The sequence below is a fragment of the Furipterus horrens genome, unplaced genomic scaffold (assembly GCF_987537825.1).
Source record: "Furipterus horrens unplaced genomic scaffold, mFurHor1.1.pri manual_scaffold_5, whole genome shotgun sequence".
Taxonomy (NCBI): domain Eukaryota; kingdom Metazoa; phylum Chordata; class Mammalia; order Chiroptera; family Furipteridae; genus Furipterus; species Furipterus horrens.
The window spans coordinates 103,759,707-103,779,260 of NW_028327175.1; the positions used below are offsets into that span (position 1 = coordinate 103,759,707).

At 49.7% G+C, this 19,554-nt stretch overlaps 1 protein-coding gene across 1 annotated transcript; it reads left to right on the forward strand.

Moving 5' to 3' along the window:
• Positions 1–1,702: 1,702 nt before the first annotated feature.
• On the forward strand, positions 1,703–10,127 carry LOC150009201 (NUT family member 2G-like). Its single transcript, XM_090279352.1, has 9 exons — positions 1,703–1,902; positions 2,573–2,654; positions 3,613–3,883; positions 5,927–6,635; positions 6,984–7,112; positions 7,618–7,757; positions 8,244–8,503; positions 8,802–8,915; positions 9,468–10,127. Exons 1-9 carry the CDS (start codon positions 1,703–1,705, stop codon positions 10,125–10,127), a joined length of 2,565 nt encoding a protein of 854 aa, XP_090135478.1.
• The last annotated feature ends 9,427 nt before the right edge of the window (positions 10,128–19,554 follow it).

Below are 19,554 nucleotides of genomic sequence, written 5' to 3' on the forward strand. Positions count from 1 at the left end.
CCAACTCTCCAGAATACAATCTCATCACCTCTCGCCTTCAATATAAATACTTTTCCCTAGCCTAACTCTGAATATACACAGACCACTGCTTGCTACCACCACCAAAAACATGTGGAAACACTCTAGTATTCTCCAAAGAAATAATGCACCTTGAAAACCCTAATGATCCCATATACCCTATGAACAAACTGATAATTCATGCACCTGGTGAAAGATGTAAACACGCACCAGTATACATGGGCAAGACACACAGAAATATCTCCAGCAAACCATTGAAGAAACAACTTCCAAATGCAAAATTATCCCCGGCTAATTAGTCAGCTCTCACAACCACAAATACTAACAAATGACCATACCACACACTTCTAATACATTAAATATAATTCTCCCATCTCTCCATCAAATACAGACATACGTACTCACTTCCCCAAATATATAAGCTTAATAAGAGCCACTACTGAAAATTATAAACACATAGCTCCAGCAAATATTCCTCCACACAGCCATGCCCTTTGAACATACACTGAAACTCCATTAACACACAACCCTCCATAAACCCCCAATATACCCACAATTATCCAGTACACTATGAAATGAAAATAGATCACAACACTGTACACCGTATACCTCAAATACACATATATTGCCCAGTACCTGCATATACATACCCTCACACTCCCAAATTCTCACATCCATCCAACTCTTCCATCTTGCATGATGCAGAATCACACAAACACCTCATCACACCTGCATATACAACATCCACCAGTCCTATAATATAGTCACAGATTTGTCTTCCCCACACTGAAACAGATAGAGACAGCTACTGGAAAATCACAAGAAATACACACAACCATACAACACACCCTGAATACACAACGATCCTTCTACATCCGCCAAATACAAAACAAAAAGATCATACACCCAAGCTGATGAACACAAGCACTTATCCTAACATTGCCCATACGCGAACGCAAAATTCACAGGAGGAAAAAAAAACAACAGGTAAATATTTCCCCAAACACCAAATTACAAGCTCCTAACGTCCGACTCCTTGAGTATGCCTGCAGCCCAGCCCAGCACCCTCCAAATACGACGCTCAATCCTACACCCTCTCTGAAAGCGCAGGCACGCCCTGACCCTAATCACAAACATCCAACGACAAAACGAACCCGCCCATTTGAATACACATATTAGATTCCCACCAGCCGATTAATGTGCACAGACCCCATCTGCGCTTGCGATTCCGTGGCTGGACAACACACTGCATTACTGTTAGATCCAGCAAAGTCGCTCACCTCACTGACCAGATGCACTTGGAACGTGATTGTTGGTTGATTTCAGGCGCCAAGAAGGAGGTCCAATAGTGAAAGCTTCATCAGTTTGCACTCACTTTCAAGGACTTGAGCTACTTCTACATACTTCTCTAGCTGAAAGGGAGGGCAATTTTCAAATTGGTACACAATGACCCACCGAATTCAGTGGCTCCCGCATCATTATCAGGCGAGCCAGGCACTGAACCGACACTGCGGCCAGTTCCCAGTGTTGCCAATCCCCTGGCGTCAACACCACCAGAAGTGAGCTGCGGCGGGGTAGGAACACAGACCTGGGTCTCAAACAGCCCACAGCTTGAACAACACTGAAGAGCGGTGACGAGTCCTCCCCTACCTCCTTGTTTGCAAAAGCAACTCCGGAGGCCGCCATGCCAGGCCGCGTGCACACCCAGGACGGCCGTTGGGTAGCCTGCATCCCAGCTGGCGCATGCGCGCTTACCGACCCAACCACCGCAACGAACGCTGGGAGCCGTTGCAGGACCATGTGCGACGTTGGGAGACGCTTGAGGACTGAGCCCCGTGCCCAAGTGGGCATGCGCGTGCGTCCTGGCGCGAGGCACCCTGGAACGTGGGGCTCCCTGTGAAGCGTCTTAGGGAAATCCTGCTCCTCTTCAGGAAACTCTTCAAACCGGCGTGCGTGAGATGAGCACTTAGGCCTTTCAAATTGCAAATGTGCAATTCGTGCGCTTAGATACCACCCTCGTGGAGGATGTCTGGAGAGCTCTGTCTATAGCACTTCTCGAATTGGCGCAAGTGCGTTCACGCCCTGTGTACTGCGGTGCTGTGGTTTCTAATGTAGTAGGTCCTTAATCCTGCCAAGTCTGGATGTTCCACGCAACAATTCTGGCCGAGAATTTTAGATCTGGGGGACATTCTAAGACTTACTTTCGCCTCACTGAATTCCTACAGGTTTCCAAACCCATTTACTGAACTAGGCTATTTGTCTAATGTATTTACTTAGCACATGGAAATCTTTCAATACATGTTGATTCCCTGAGGTTGTCCTTTGCAAACTTGTTGTTACAGATTTGATCAAGACTTGAGAGTCTGGGAGCAATTTCACCGACATCTGCCTCCTTTTTTGTGTTATCCTGCAGAATTTCAGTTGGCAATACAAAATTATCTGTATTAGCAGAATCAAGTCGGGGACTTGAGTTTGCCATACGTTCCAGAGAAGCTGCAATCGTCAGATCCTCTTTGTGGTCATTTGCAAGATGAGAGCATTTCTCGCTCCACAGGATAACTCTGAAGACCATCGCATCTAAGAACACTAAGCTTCTGCAAGTGCGCAGGCTGAAGACTCCACAAGACACAAGCATGGTATCTCGCCATCCCTCTAATGTTCCAGGTTTCCCCAACCTGGAATATCTTCAAGTTGTTTATTCGTCAGTCCCGACCGGTAGTTTCTTTAAATAAAGTCTACCGTGATTTTGCTTGAATTGCTCTCACTGCATCTGCTCATCTTTTCTTGAGTCAATCTTTCCTTGCAGGAGGAGGAGGGTGGCAAGAAATGTCTTGAGCGCCAACGGGAATCTTTTTCAGTGAATGTTCACAGTGTGGAACAGTCCTTCCCCCTACCATCAGTAGGAATTCTGCTGCTACAGCAGGGAGTGGAGCAGGTCTCTCAAGAGATTTGGTTGCAATCCTTCCAAATCATCACCCCTCATCTCCCTTCGCTTATTTCCTAACAATCCTCTCCTTTCACAGCACAAAACGCAAATGCTTGTGCATATAATTTTGACGGTGATAAACTGACATTTGTGCACGCTATGAAAATAAGAATCAAGGTTTTAAAGGAGTGCTACCACGATTTTAGGTCTTGGCCTTGCAGGCTACAGGACCTTCCCCTGATGGACTGGAGCAAAATGGACGATGGTTTTAAGGCTGGCCCGGCTGCCATCTGCAGAACTTCAGACACTGGACAGTACTTGGGGCCACAGGACTGTCTCTTAAAAAATGATATGCATGTGCTGGGACTGCTGAGTCATTCCTAATTTCAAACACTGGGGGCTCTGTGGCCACACCTAAGTACCTATTATTTTTTTCAGGTTATATGTTTGAATTTTATTCAGAAAGTGTAGCTTGTGTTGAAGTAAGCCAAGAGTCAGATAAGTTGCAGGTTGCAGGACACGAAAGCAGGCTGATGGATCAAGAACTTAGATAAGGGAACAAGGAAAGACTTTGTGCCATAAAAAAAAAAAAAAAAGAAAAGAAATCCCAGTGTATGAATTACCAAAAGAGGCACACACCGACAATGTCACCACTTAAAACTTGACAGGAACTTCTGGTTCTTGCCTACCTGTCAGAGCCCTCCATGGAATATGCCCCCACCCTCACCTGCCAGGCCTACCTGCCCTCAGCCCCTCCCCCGCTGCGGAATGTCTGGAGTCCTACATTCTGCCATTTAAATATAAACTCCCCTCCACTGGATGCTGAGCATCTGTTGGAGCAGGTCACTGTCTGGCTCCCGTACTTGAGTTTTCCCATTGCGGAGGCTACTTGGCAACGGTGGTCAGTGTCTCAGTTTGCGGGAATGGCTTCAGAAGGAGGTAAGCCTGTAGGTTGGAGGGTGATTGTTTGAGACAGGACTGTCCCTCAAAACTTAGCATTAAACTGTGACACTTCCACTGGGGAAACATAGTTTGAACTGGAGTAGAGGAAAGAGACAGCACTGGACCTCCAAGGACCTGTCACTGGAGGAGGCTGGGAGCTAATGGAGACCTGGTGACACTGGACAGGGAGGCTCCTGGGAGGTTGATCAGGATAAGTCAGGAGAAATGCCTGGGTGTGGAGAAAGGATGGCAGCAGGCACATGGATTCTGTGTAGAGGGGAGACAGGCCAATTCGACATGTGTGTGTAGGGAGAAATGAACTATGTCGGGTGGTGATTGGGAGGGTCATAAGAAGCCTAGGACTGTGTCCTGTTATTCAGGCACCTGGAGGTTGCCCCACACTATCTTTCTAAGGGGCTTGAACTAAGTGTACTAGAACTAATTGGGGCAGTAAGCAGAGGTGATTTTAACCAGCAGGTTGTCCAGTGGGGATGGCTGTGGCCAAGTCTACAGTGAAATGTCTTCCCCAAGGGCGAGGCTGGATGGTACCCCAACTGCCGCAGCCCAGAACTTCTCCACTCCTTCCAGCTCGGAGCTCACTGCTCCTCAGTCCAGGGAACTGTTTGTTGTCTTGGATTTCACAGGGGCAGGGTAGCCAGGTAGCTTCCACCAAGATAGGGCTCCATTCCCTGGCTTGTCCTGGACGGTTCCCCATCTGTGGCACCTCAGTTCTTCACATCTACTTCCTCTGGTCGTGTATCTCATGGCAAGCCCAGTGCCCTGCCTTTTACCTTGAGGTAAAGGGTTTGTTCCTATTCCAAGTCACTGCTTCGTGGACAGAAACCAGTGTGGAGTGTAGTTGGTTTTCCCATGGAATGTCTGTGAAGGTGGATTCCTTTTAAAAGAGAGCAGGGAGAGTAGCACAGAAGCAAAGACAATCTTCTGCTCACATCTGCAGTAAGGACACTGTCCTGAGTAAGCAGGAGCACATGGTGTGTAGCTGTAGCTTGATCTCCTGTACTAGGGCTGCATGAGTTCCTCTGTACAGGAATGTGTTCCAGACACCTTCGTTCCACTGATACCTGGTTCACACCTGGTTGTTACTGCATTTTCACTTTCCATTGTTGGGAACTGGAAGGGGAAGGACACAGACAGTCTGCAGTCCCATGACGAATCTAACTTGGCAGCAGCTATGGAACTTCCAGAAAACCCACAGACAGCCCCAATGCACTCCATTCCCTGACCCGTTTCTTATTCTCTGCAGCCAATGTCAGCTGTGAAATGACAGAATCTAAAAAACGCAGACCTGGGAATAGAGCTCCCGAGGGTGGCGATATCTGAGTACAGGTGTCAGAGTGGCAAAACCTGGCCCACATTAAGTGTTTGCTGTTGTTGGTTCTGACACACATGCGTGTGCTGGGATGGTGTGTTAAGAGGTTATATCAGGGTTCCTGTTTCCTTCTTGTGGAGAGAAACTGCTCCAGTGTTGTTGTGCTGTTGTGCATGACCAAGAAAGGAGAGAGATGTACATTAAGGAAAAGGAGGACAGAGAAGGAGATGGGGTTCTAATGTTTTGGACACTGCCTGTTCAGAAAGGCCCTTTGGGTGCCTAGAACTTAGCTTGGAGAAGGACACTAACGCTAGTGTGTCTGCCCCGGGTGGTTTCCCACCAGAGCAGATTTCCGCCCAGTGCCATGTGTTGGGAGACAGCCTCTGAGGCTGGCGTGGTCGGGTGCTAGGGAATCCTCAGAGAGGCCCTCAAGGTCAGCCCTGGCTGGTGCTGTTTCTTCTCAGCGGACAGTGGCTAGGGAGCCTTAGTGAATGAGGAGCAAACACTCCAGGAGAAGAATTCTCAATTGGACGTCAGAGCATGATAACGGCTTGACGACATTGGCAGACTCCACAGTTTCCCCCATCCAGATGGCTCTCTTCTGCTGAGACTCACAGCTCTGATCCCCCAGGGGCTAAAAAGGACCCAGAGTGGCTCAGTTCTGTTTGCTAAGTGTCCTTCTCCATTTCTCCCTTTCCTTGTCTCAACAGCACCTGCAGTGCTGGGAGCAGATATGACCATAAACCCTGGTGCCTCCATGACTCCTTGCATCACACTGCCCTTTCCCCAGCTGACGACTGGCACTGCACACTGGGCATCTGGAGAGCAGCACCTGCTGCCCCTCATGACCCCAGCTTTCACTCCTGGCTTCCCCCCGGGTCTGCCGGCTTTGCCCCATAGACCTCTGCTAGCTGGAGATGCTGGTCGTGGCCACAATGGGACTGGGGCTTGGATCATCATGGACCAGGTCAAGTCAGAAGCGGGGCAACCAAAGCCCCCCAAGACTCAGCCCATTGTCCTGAATCAAGTCCCCCTCAACCAGAGTGCTCCATGGGCCCACTGTGGGGGTGCTGTGCGTCTCACACCCCCAGTCTTGGAAGCCTCTGAAGTGGAGGAGATTCTTTCCACCATGGCTTTGCAGCTAATCCAGTGTGGCGAGGGAGACAAGATTCCTCCTCAAGATCCACCACCAAATCCCAAGCTGATCAACATCGTCCCCTCAGTGCACTCTGGGCTTCAGCTCCATGGAGCTTCCAGGGAGGGTGGCCTGGCCACCTCCCAGGCCAAGGACTCGCCGGATGACTTCTGTAACCCCAAGAAAGTGCACGAGAACTTCCAGCGTTGGCGGTGCTTCAAGGCTATCGCCCGGAGGCACCTTCCCCAGAGTCCTGATGCAGAAGCTCTTTCCTGCTTTCTCATGTGAGTGCACTGGGCAAGGGCACGGGGCACTCACCTGGGGCTGCCCCATAACAGAGGACCGTGGGCTGGACATGCGGGCTGGCTTACTCTGGGGTATTGCAGGGAGGGTCTGAAGATGGTGTCTCAGCTACAGGGTGAGAGTGGGTGGTCGGCCTCAAGTCCAGGCTCATGGGCTGGTATGAGTGTGCAGCAGTAATGACAGTAGTTGGGGAGTTTGTCCTTGCACACACAGATGCGTCCTCCCTCACCTGCCGGCGCTCAGTCGTGCTAGGTGGGGGGTGGGAACGCATGCTCCGCAGAGCTGGGTGAAGGCCAAGCTGTACAGTGACCGACCCTGACGTATTACAGCCCAGAGCTCCGGTCCCTGTCCCGCCTGAAGCCCACCATGACGTTGGAGGAGGGAATAAGGCAGGCCATGCAGAAGTGGGATCGCACAAGCAACTATGACAGGATGGCCTATTACGAGATGGCAGAACCGTGAGTCAGGGTTCTGGGCCCCGAAGCTGTATGTGGGAGGGTGTGGGCTGACTGCATTGTGTGGGGGGTTGGGGGGTGGGGTGGGGGCTGTCTGTAGGGCAGGGATCAGCTGTGAGGGTGCTCATCAGAGAGGATGTTGTTGTTCAGTACAAGGTCCCCATAGCCCAGAGGCCCTTCTTCTCTCTGTAAGCCTCCCCCTCACCTTTAGAGTGAGAATTCTTGTGTGCTACCTACCTGGGAGCTCCGTCCTCTGATCTTGAGCCGTCCTTGGCTTGACATGAAGGCTCAGGACAGGCTGGGGTGAAGGTGCCCAGCCCAGTGAGTCAGACTGCAGCCCGAGGGGCTGTGCAGGGAGTGTGCCCCACCAACCAGCTCCCCGCCTCCTCAGTGGTGTGGGTACTGATGGCCGCAAGGCTCTTGCTCCCTGTCCCTCCTTCAGCTGCTGCCTTGACTGGGTTCTTGGTGGCTTCCTCTCAGCACAGCCTGTGCCTTCTTCACCCTCCAGGTTCATGGAGCTTGAGGAAGAAGAGGAGAGGCAGATCCCGAAGTTGCAGTTGACAAAGGGGACACAGGGCCTGCCTCCTCCAGCCCCACCGAGACCCGATCCTCAGGGACCCCTAGCCCCAGCGGCGGGCCCGCAGCCAGGTACCGCAGCACGTTCCCTCTGGAGTCCATGGCCAAAGGCAACAGGGGCCCAGGGCAGGCCAGTGTCCTGTGTCTGTCCTTCTCCTTCAAGGGGACTTTGGCCTCTCAACTGCAACAGCTATGAGAGGCAGGGCCTCAGCTGCCCTTTGTCACCATGGGGTGTGGATATGGTCAACTTCTGCAACCCCTCTCCCACCTCTCTGTAGAAGGACCCCATATGAAACTTGCAAAAACAAAGGCTGGATGGGGGGCTCTTTGGAGAACCGGTGGCTCCACACATCCTCACACAGAGCTCTCTTGGACGTTTCTCTCTGTCCTCTCCCCTCACACAGTCTCGTGGTTTCAGGTGGTCCTGACCCAGCCGCACCCATGTTAATGGCCCCAAACCCTGCCCTTGCCATCGTATGCTTGGCAGGTGGAAGCTGAAGCCCCTCACACTTCTTCCTCTTCTCTCTTCCCCAGTGTGCATTCCCAGGGAGGACACAGTCAGGGCCCAGGGCGCCTGCAGACCCCAGGTGTCCCAGAACACTGAGACCTCCGACGAGATCCCCCCTGAGGCCGTGCAAGAGTACATGGACATTATGGATGAGCTGGAGGGGCTGGCCCACTCAGCCGCGGGGGAGAAAGGTGGAGAACGGCCAGAGGACAGAGAAGAGCCGCAGCAGCAACAGGATGAGGCCAACCTGGACCTGGGTCTCCTGAACTACCTCACAGAGCTGTGTTCGCAGGAAGACGGTATCGCCAAGGTGGGCTGGCTCGGAGCTCCAGGGTCTACCAGATTCGAGGGAGTGGCCCTCTGGCACCTAGATCTCGGTTGTGTGTGTGTGGTGTGTGCTGAGTGCATGTCTGGGCCTGCCTTTTTACGTTTGTATGTGCGTGTGTCCGTGTGTGTGTGTGTGTGTGTGTGTGTGTGTGTAGCTGATGACCAGGAGGGTGTGAAACACCCACCTTGTGAGAGAAGATGGGGTGGGTCTTTGCTTTTCCAATTTTTCTCAAAGTGCTTCTGACACACAGGTTATTCACGGTCTGTTCCCTCTGTCCTAGTTGGCAGCCGTTCCCAAACAATGCCTGGTACAGTTCATTTCCCCAGAGGCACTGGAGGAGTTCTTGCCCTTAGCTGAAAAGATGATGCAGGCGGCAGCACTCACTCCTGCCCAGGTGAGCCAGGGAGGGAGGGAACAGAGGAAGATGGGAGGGAACTGTAAGTGAGCCATGGCAGAAAGGGACCCCAGGTGAGTTAGAGGAGGAAGGAAGCCCAGGTAGGAGAGGGGATGGAGGGGCCCCCGGCGAGTCAGGATGGGAAGGACTCCTGGTAGATCAGGGGTTATAGGGGCCCCCAGGTGAGACATGGGAGGGAGCACCAGGTACACCAGGGCCGGGAGCATCCCAGAAGAGGGGTGCCCTCCTGTAGGCGTGGCATGCCAAGGGGCCCGCTCTGGGCTGGGTGCAGTGCAGGATGACAAAAGGAGAGGACTATAGACAGAAGAGGGTGATAAGAAGGAGAAGGTGGGGAGCCCCGAAGGGGAGGGAAGGAAACAAAGCTTGGAGCACGGCACTGGAGGACAGCAAGAGAGCCACGTGTCTGTTTGGAGCTGAGTCACAGTGTCACACCCTGCTCTCCTCCCCCCAATGCCATTGTCCCATCACCCACGCACCTCCTTCTCTCACGCGCGTGTGCAGAGCCAGTCACTGTCCCTCTCTTCCTCTCAGCTGCCAGAGAAGCAAGACCTGGCCCGGAAGGAGGAGCAGGCTGTGCAGGCGGCCCCGAGTCACGGTGCACCCCGATTGGCCTCAAGTCCTTCTGAGTCTGCGGCCAGAAAACAAGCCCGGAGCTCTGGCCACGGCCCCCAGCAAGGGGCCAACGACCAAACTTGCCCACCAGAGACTGGCTTCAAGGGACGGCAAAGGCAAGATCACGGAGATGCCCGCCTGCCCAGGCCCAAAGCCTTTGCTGTCTCTTCAGGACGCCTCGGGTACCAACCACTGCAGGCTCCATGCCCCTCCTCTGCTCCCCAGGGTCCCAGGCGCACCTACTCTGGACTGGGGCCCAGGGACGCCTCCATTCGCAGAGATGCCTTTCTTGTTAGGGAAACTCTCGGACCAGTGGGCAGGTCCCACGAGAATGAGGAGGACCTCCCCAGCCTGGACTTCCTCATGGCTTCTCCTAAGACCCTGCTGCCCTGTGTGTTCCCTCTGAGTCCTGCCTCTCAAGGTCAGGGGCTCTGGGGAGCTGCCCAGTCCCAGCCTCAGAAGAGAAAGAGTGACCAGTGTGCCACAGGGAGTTGGAGCAAGCGGCGCTGTGGTTATTATGGAGCAGTGGGGGGTCCCTCCCAGTGCCAGCCCCAGATAAGATGGGGGTGTCCCACCTAGATGTGACCTGTGGTCCCCCAGAGGAGCCAAGGACTCATTTCTCATGCCAGGGCTGACCCTGGCTTTTCTACTGATAAGGGAGGATGGGAGGCAGGGAGGGGGGCGGGAACCTTAGGGTGGGGGTGGGCTCGGGGCAAGGGGGCTGAGTGAGGGTAAGGAGGAGCAGCAGCTTTGGGGCATTGTGTACGAAATATGAATAAAGGTGGTTTTGTTTGGAAACGCTCTGGGGGCCGCTGTCTGCATACTCGGGTGTGTGCTGCTCCTTGGAGAGGGGCCCTGAGAGGAAATCAGGATGCGGGAGGTCACGGGCGGTTCGGATCCACAGGCGACCCTCGGTCCCTGTTTCCAGTGTGATGGGGACTCCTACCAACTGCTCCTGGGAGCACACAGCTCCCTGAACCCCAGGGATCCTGCCCAGCACCCCTACTCCCGATGCCAGGCTGGGTGAGGGGTCTCCTGAGACCCACCATCATTATGTGTACCCTGAGCAGTCTAGGGATGGGCAGCTGCTTTGGAGACTTTAAGCCCTCTGGGCCATTAATCAGTTTCACAGAACGGACTGGAGGCGGCCTCATCTTTAGGGAGCTTCTCTCTGCTTCCCAGAGCGGTCGGAAAACGAGACTGAATGATCCTCAGCTCTTGCAGGGGTTCCCGTGCGAGTGGTCTGACTGGAGAGGAAAAGCCTGGGCCTCAGGGGACAGGATGCCTGCCCCTGTGTCTTGCGGCAGAAGAAGTGTCCTCCAGTCTCAGGTGGACGATTTGAATGTGGAGGGTGGAGGAGGCGTTGAGGCTGGAACAAGGGGGTGACGAGAGAGGAACGGGTTGCTTGCTACCGGTGTGTCCGTGGGGAAATGACAGTGGACGGGGAGGATACCACGTCCCTTGCAGGATTTTGGTGTGGGAGCATCTGGTCCAACTGAGGGAGGAGGGCCCCGTTGCTGTGGCTGGGGGGACGGGGCCCAGGGACCACGGGTCTTCAACGACACCCCACAACTGCTGTCCCTTCCATCCCAACCACGACTGGACTCTTGTGTGAATAGATGCTGGTGCAGAATGATATTCGCGTGGAAAACGGTTCCTACTAACAAAGTGTGACCTGTTTCACAAGCACAGCACAACCAGCAGGGGCGCTAGGGATGAGGGGTGTGTGGCCCCAGAGCTGGTGGGAGCTGGACATCCAGGCTGAGGGCGGCATCCTCAGTCGTCCAGCTGTGGGCGCTGGTACAGACCCCGCAGTCAAAGCAGAAGGGCCGAATTGTGGATGCAAGTGTTGGATGAGCAAGCAGTGAGGGACAAGAGCAGAGCCAAGGAGACCCCCTGTGTCCAGAACTGCGTGCCCCGGCTCTGCTCCCACATGGCCACACCCTCGCCCTCACCTTCATCCCTCCTGGCCAATGCCTCTGCTTTAGGTCTCAAGGTTTGAAACCTGCCCTGGGCCCAGGTTGCGTCAGGAAGACTGAGCCTCCCCGAGCATAGTTCCAATTCCACCTGGCACGCAGAGCTGTGGCCCAGGGTGGTGTCCCGCAGCAGTGTGGGATGGGGCTGAAGCTGTCAAGTTCCACAGTGGGTGGTCTGGCCCCCCACAAAGAGCTTGGGCAAGAATGGACTCACATCAGCCGGTCAGGGCCCTCACCCACCTCCCACGGAATCGCAGCTCATTCCTCGGGCCCTCCCTCTCATGCGGCCAGAGGGCAGCGCCTGCGTCTCCCAGTCCCCTGGGCGCTTTGAGAAGGAAGCGTCTCATCTTGGCCATGCTTTCCCCAGCTGCTGCCCCCTCCCTGTCCAGCTGGGGCTCCACACAGAGAAACGGGCTCAGACATTATGCCCGACTCAGTGAGTGTTGTTGGGCTGGTCCAGAAGCTGACACCCCTGGTGGGTGAGCATCCTACCCATGTGGCCAGCCTATGAGTCCCTGCCTAGGGTGGCAGGCACTGGATGCAAATGTGGCGGGTGATGGACAGAGCCTGGACCCCTCTCCTCTGTTCCACGGTGTAAATTCGTCCTGTGATAGCTCTGCTTTCAGGGACTTTGTGGTGAAACAGGGTAACACAAATCCTCTCACAGTTGCAGGAACTCCAAGTGAGTGGCGGTGGAAGGGAACTTGCTTGCTCTACCCCTGTGTGTGCCAGGCCCCCAGTCACCATCATCAGGTTCACGCTTGGCCCTTGCGTGTCTCTGGGCTTGTTCTTACTTGCCTGGACATTTCTGCTTTTGAGTCCTGTTGGGGTGAACCATTCCCAGGAGGAATCTGTGCTGCCCCCACCTCTGAGCCCTGTGAACCCTGGAATCTCCCTGGAACTTGCACAGTGGGGACGACTGGAAGTCTATAGCTGCTTCAGCCTTGGGCGAGTCCCACTGCACTGGCTACATGGAATGTCCTAGAGACTTTCACATTAGCCTTTGGAAAATGCTAGGGTATGTGCAGTGGGAAGTAAAGGAAGAAGTGTTTTGTATTTTCATTTCAGACTACCTTCTTTATTACAGAAATGCAAACTTGAGTGGCCCTTTGGGAGGACAGTGTGTAAGGTAGGAATCGGGAAGGAATTACTAGGGACTGAAGTAGAATCTGAAAACGGCAATGCGGTCCCAGCCAACCTCCATGGGAATCATGATGCTTATACAGGGAGGGTGCTCCCTGTGTGCTCAGTGTTCTCCAGTGCTCTGCCTCCTCATAGCTCACTGGGTGTTCCTGGAGTGCCTGGGAGCGAGTCACGCGTCACCATTTTTTTGTGAGGAAAGTGGGCCCAGGGAGGTCAGGGGATTGAGTGCAGGTCACACACCAGCAAGTGTAACAGCCCCTGTGACACCACGAGGGTTTGGCTCCAGAGACTTCCTCCTCCTCTGCTGGGAATAAATCCCCTGGAGGAAGCCATGGCATGCTGTGGAGAGCCCAGTGGCAAAGGAGCCAGCCCTGTCACCAGCCTCGTAGTTCTGAAGTGGCATCTCATTATGAGCCGAGCTTGGGTGTTCCTGCTATTGAGCATCTTTTCATATCATTATTAGCCATGGGAGTATCTTCTTTGGAGCAATGTGTATTCATCAAAATAAGCAATATCTAAGACTCCTTCCAACTTTGCAATTTAGTGATGATAAAAAAATATTTTTCACCAGGGAAAATTTTGCTCTCCATGGAAGATTTGGCAATGTTGAGACATTTTTGACTGTCATTTTTCTTTTTTGGGGATGGGGGTGAGGGGAGCTGTGTGCTTTTGACATCCAGTGGGGAGAGGCCAAGGATGCTGCAAAACATCCCACAATGCACACAGTCCCCACCACAGAGAATTGTCTGACCCTAGTGCAGCCGGTGAGGAGGTTGAGAAATCCCGTGCTAAGAATATGCATGGATGGAATCACTTCTCAGTAGTAGCCTTGTAACTACTCAGCAACATTTACTGAGCACTAAACTATATGTCAGCATCTTCTAAGTCTTACAGATTAATGAGCTCTTTGACGACCCAGAGCATATGGGAAATAAAACTGTGTTCTAATCGCCAATTTCTGATGAGGAAATTGAATAGGATGACTAATAGCTGCCTGATGTTACTCAGGTTGCAGCACTGGAATTCAGGTCCAGGAATTCTGGTTCCAGATTCCTTGAATCAGCACTTTATATTTCTGGGGTTCTTTAGTTTCCAAAGCCTTTTATGGGTGGTGAAATGTATATAACATAAAATTTGCCATTTCAAACACTTTTAAGTGTAAATTCAGTGACATGATGGCATTCATGATGTTGTGCACCCACCAACCACTATCAACTTCTATACATTTAAACCACCCTGGACTGAAGCTCTGAACCCATCAAGCAGTTACTCCACATTCCCTCCTGTCTTCAGCCCATGGGAATGTCTGACCTTTTTCTGCCTCCATGCATTTGCCTGTTCTAGATGTTTGTATAAATGGAATTATATAACATGTGGTCTTTTGTGTCTGGCTCCATTCACTTAGCACACTTACTTCCAAGGTTCATCTATGAGGTAGCCTGTACCAGTACTTCAGTTAATTTTATGATTGATTAATATTCCATTGCCTGTATGTACCACACTTTGTTTATTTATTTATTTGTTGATGTACACTTGGGTTGTTACCACATTTTGCCTATTGTGGCTAACAGTACCATAACTTTTATGCAGATTGTGGAAAAGGGTTATGTCACTGAGAACAGAGAGAAACTGCAATTGTTTGGGTGTCAGGTATTGTCCCCAGTCATCTCATACTTATCTCATTTTATCTTTTCAACAATCCCATGGTGCCCTCCCATTTCCACAGAGATGAAGAACAGGGAGGGTGACTCACAGTCACAGAACATTATTGCTCGAATCAAAGAAGAAAAGTGTGTTTTATGACTTGGCTGAACTCTGAACAGTGACTGCCTTCTGGAGTGGGAGCTGAACTTAATTCTGATTTGCATGGAAATCGCAGTGGGCAAAATTCCCTTAATTTTCATAGTATCCTACTTCCATGTGCTATATTTATACCTATGTGAAGAAGTCTTAAGAGGAACATAGAGCATTCACATTGTGCAAGAAAAACGGTATTTAATATTGTGACTTTCACACCAACATTGATGTCAGGCACTGCTTGAGGAATGGAACATGGCATTTAACATGGCAGACAGAGTCCTGACCCAGTGAATAAACAAAGGAGCAAACACATGAGCATTCCAGACATGGCTATATTCCAATGAAACTTTACTTATGGACCCTGAAATTAAATTACATATCATTTTCACATGTCAGAAAACATTACTTAAAATTTTAAAAAATCATTTAAAAATTTGGCGCATGGGTTATAGATCATGAAACTCTATTGTGTGTCATCTCTCATAAAGGGTCCTCTGGCCTCTGAATGCCTTCTGTTTACTCCAGCCAACTCATTATATTCTAAGGGAGCACATTCCATTTTCAGAAAGGCATATTTTTAGAAAACACAGTCTCCTATCAAGTCAAAATATGCCTTCCTATATTCAAGATTTATGCAACAACTGTATTTTAAAATTCAAATATTTGCCCCAACCAGTGTGACTCAGTTGCGAAAAGTCACTGGTTCGATTCCCGGTAAGGCCACATGGTTAGGTTGTGGGTTCAGTCCCCAGCCTGGGTGTGTATGAGAGGCAGCTGATTGATGTTTCCCTATCGCATTAACAACTCTCTCCATCTTTTTCCCTCCCTTCCCCTCTATAAAAATAAATTTAAAAAAAATTTAAATATGTATTTTAAAAATTTTTAAATATTTTACTGTACATGATGGAATTTTGGAATATACCTAAAGGTAGAGAAATAGTGTAACAAACACCTATGTGCCCATCACCCAGCTATGCAATTATCAACGTGTGGCCAGTCTTGTTTCATATCCACTCTACATGCCCCATTTCCACCAGGTATGGATAATTTTTTTTAATTGCAATAACAGTTGACATACACTGTTATATTAGTTTCAGGTGTACAATACAGGGATTGTACATATAACTTACAAGTGACCTCCCAATAAGTCTAGTATCAATCTGACAGTACATAGCCATTACAATATTATTGACTATATTCCCTACCTGCATGGGTTCATTTAAAGAAAATCCCAGAGATCATATCTCTCAATCACCTAATGATTTCAGTATACATCTCTGAGATATAAGGACTAAAAAATTTTTACCAAGTTGCGATAACATCCCCCAAAATTGACAATAACTTCTTAATATCATTTCCATCCACTATCTACATTCCCTTGACTCAGTTTTAGAGCTGATTTGTTTAACTCCAGATGCAAATAAGATCCACGTGTTGCATTTAGTAAGTCTTTGAACTCTCCTTTTAAAATAACAGGCTTATTGAAGTATAACTGGCATATAATGAGCAACATATAGTTCATGTTTTGATAAGCTTGGACAAATTGTGTATCCATGAATCTATCATCACAGTCAAAACGGTGAACATTTTCTCACCCCAAATGGTTTTTTTTGTTGTTGTTGTTCTTTTTGGTAATTTTCCCTCTGCACCTCCCCATCTCACCTCAGCAACACCCATCCCATGACAGCATTAATTTGCTTCTTGTCATTTTAGGTGAGTTTGTATTTTCTCAAGTTTTATATAAATGAAATCATACAGCACATACTGTTTGTCTAGTTTCTTTGCACTCATGACTGGGTCAAGATTATTCCATCTTGTTTGGAGTATCAAGAGTTTATTCCTTTTTATTACAGAGTAGCCTTTTATAGGACGGATATACCATATTTTATCTATTCATGTGTTGAACAACTGGGTTGTTCCTAGCTTTTAGCATTTATAAGTCTGTTAAAAGAATGAAAAGATAAGCCACAGACAGGGAGGAAATATTTGAAAGAATATATGCAACACAATGCTTATATCTGGAGTATAGAAATAACACTTAAAATTTAATAACCCAATTACAAATGGGCAACAGATTTAAACAGCTATATCACCAAATAATATATACACATAACAAATGAGGACATGAAAAGATATGCATCTTTTTTTTTTAAATTTAGAAATACAAATTAAAGCCAGAAATGAGATGCCACTGCTTACCTATTAGAAATGCTAAAGTTGGAAAGACTGACCATACCAAGTATTGGCGAGGATGAGGACCTCTCCTATACTTCTGGTGAGGATGTAAAATGGTGCGACCACTTTGGGAAACAGTTGGCAGTTTCTTAAAGAGTTCAATATACACTGTGATAGGCAGCATAAAGGTCCACCAAAGACGTCCGTGTGCTAATCCCTGCAGTCTGTGAATATGTCACTTTACATAGGGAAAGAGACTTTGCAGATATGACTAAATTAAGGATCTTGAGATGGGGAGAATTACTTTGATACTCTAGTGGCCCAGTATAGGTCCTTACAAGAGGGAGGCAGGAGGATCAGAGAGAAAGATGTTTAACAAAGCTGAGAGCTGCCTTTGAAGAGGAAGAAGGGGCCATGAGTCAAGAAATGCAGGCGACTTCCAGCAGCTGTCAAAGGCAAGAGACTGGATTCTTCCCAGGGTCTCCAGAAGCAACACAGGCCTCTGACACTTTGATTTAGCTCAGTAAAATACATATGGGACTCCTGACTTCCAGAACTGTAACATACTAGTAACTTGGGACTATCCCAAGTCACTATGTCTCTGATAATTTATTACAGCAGACATGGCAAACTAATTCATACACCTACATGTGATTCAGCCATTCCATTTCTAGTTATTTATCCTGGAAAGAAAACATGTACATTTGTACCCCAATGTTCTCAAGTCTTTTAAAATCTGTAAGAGAGCCTTTCCCTCTTCAATTTCCCCCATTTATAGCAAATATCTATTAAATGTCTACCACATCCCTGATTCGACTCTTTAGATATGCAATAAATACATAACACCTAATTATCTTTCTTTGTGAGATATCTGATAGTTGTTCACAGGCCCTGGAGTTTCCTCACTGGCTTCTAGTCTAAACAAGTTATATTCTTCCACATGATCTTCATTTGTGGAAAAGTTCCTCAGAAGGGACTGTGATACCTATAACTGTACTCAGAAACCCAGTGTGGTTTGCTCAGGGTAATTCAGGATACTGCGTGTAGTGCACACCTATTTTTTGTTTTCCCAATTCTTCAACTTCTCTGGGCAATGATATCTCAGTTTTTACTCGGGGCTCTGTCCACACTCACTTTCTAGACCAGGTGGCTTTGTTGTAGCTGTTACTGACCTCTCTCATGGCAAAAGGGCAGCCGTGTGCTTGGACTTGGCTAATCAGAAAACTCCATCACTCTGGCTAGAGAAGCTTGTTCAGGGATGGGCACTTGGCTGTGGTCTGAGGTGCAGGGCTCTGTCACCTCACAATGCCCAGGGCCACCGCTGTGTCTATAAAAGGCCAGGGGCCAGCCCCTGGCTCACAGTCCACAAAGTTCCACCTGCTCACAGGTTGGCTGGCTCAGCCAAGGCGGTAGCCCTGCTCTGAGCATCCAGGCCTAGTCCACCCGGCACCATGGCCAGGTACAGTTGCTGACGCAGCCCAAGCCGGAGCAGATGCCGCCGCCGCAGACGAAGATATCGCAGACGAAGGAGGCGCTCTTGTCGAAGGCGGAGAAGAGGTAAGTGCAATATCCAAGGGGAGGTAGAGTCTCAACCCACACTGAATTTTCCCTTTTCCCCACTTTCCTCCACAGGGTGCTGCTGCCGCTACACTAGGAGGTACAGACCGAGATAAGACGCTGAAGGAACAAGCCAGCAGGAACAAGCCAGCAGGAACAAGCCAGCAGGTCCACCACACTCCTGCCTGAATTTTACCAGCCTACAAGACCCTCGTGCCACATCTTGAACATGCCACCATGCCAATGAAATGAACGGGAGCCTGCTAACGAACAACGCCACCTGTCAATAAACGTTGAAAAAATAATTCCACTCTTGTCTGTCTTGACAAAGGGGCTCGGGGAAGAGGAGGGTTTGGGGATGTTGAAAAGAAAGGACACGAGTGACAGTTGTCACAATGAATCTTGTTCAAACTCTTGACTACCCAGTCAATCAAAAGCTGCCTCTCCAACCCACCCCTTTATAGATTCCCCCCTCCAGTGGGGAAAGGAGCTTGGTCACACTAGTTCCTGAGTGCCTCTCTCCGCAACTCTGCACTCATGACTTTGAGTGATCCAGCCCATACATTTCAAATACCTCATCTGTAAAACGGTAAATACCAAATTCCACCACCATTTCTTGGGGCTCCTCAAGGACCACGTAGGTTATCTCTAAAAAGTATTAAGTGTTACAGGATTGGGAGAGATAATTTATAGTCAATCTAGACATAAATAAATTTTTAAAACCCACTATGTGCCAGGTATAGCCCTCTTAGCAACTCAGTGGACTTTAGCTTCAAATTCATGGTTTTCCTACCTTGTTGTGAGTTCGGGGGTAGGGTTCTAGAAGTTTCTGGTTGTTAACACCACTGGGACAAAGACTATGAACTATCTAACTATCTATTGACCTCTTTCTCCTTCCTAAGAGCTCCAGCTTTATGCTGAGGGGCAGGATGCCCTCACAGTAAGGTAAATGGGAAGGGGAATTTGCTGGGTGTATGCAAAATACTGAGTGCTGGGGGCAAGGGCCATGGTTTTCTTCCAATTCTCAGAGAGGTTGTCTATAAGTCCCCAAAGGGTTGGGAAGGAGAATCTTTGATGGCCCTGGAAGGAATGTTCCTGGGAAAGTACAGCAGTCACCTATAACCATGGAGAGCAAGAGAGGGGACATAGCACATTCATCCAATAAGCATTAGAATGACCTTTGCTCCCTGCACTGGGCTCTGGGGATGTGTCCAGGAACAAGACAGACAAGGTCTAGGGGTAGTTAATACATGAAGATGATTTCAGATCACAATCAGGGCTATGACGGATGAAACAGGGAATGTGATAAACATTAGGAGGAAGAAGAACATCAGATAGGGAGACCAGGGAGGATG

What these genes read in the sequence shown, in the direction of transcription:
- LOC150009201 (XM_090279352.1), top strand. Translation starts at nt 1,703, where the DNA reads ATGCCAGGCCGCGTGCACACCCAGGACGGCCGTTGGGTAGCCTGCATC. An exon ending in CTCCACAAGACACAAGCATG is followed by an intron (nt 2,655 to 3,612) that starts GTATCTCGCCAT and finishes AAAACTTGACAG; the next exon opens with GAACTTCTGGTTCTTGCCTA. An exon ending in GGGAATGGCTTCAGAAGGAG is followed by an intron (nt 3,884 to 5,926) that starts GTAAGCCTGTAG and finishes TTGTCTCAACAG; the next exon opens with CACCTGCAGTGCTGGGAGCA.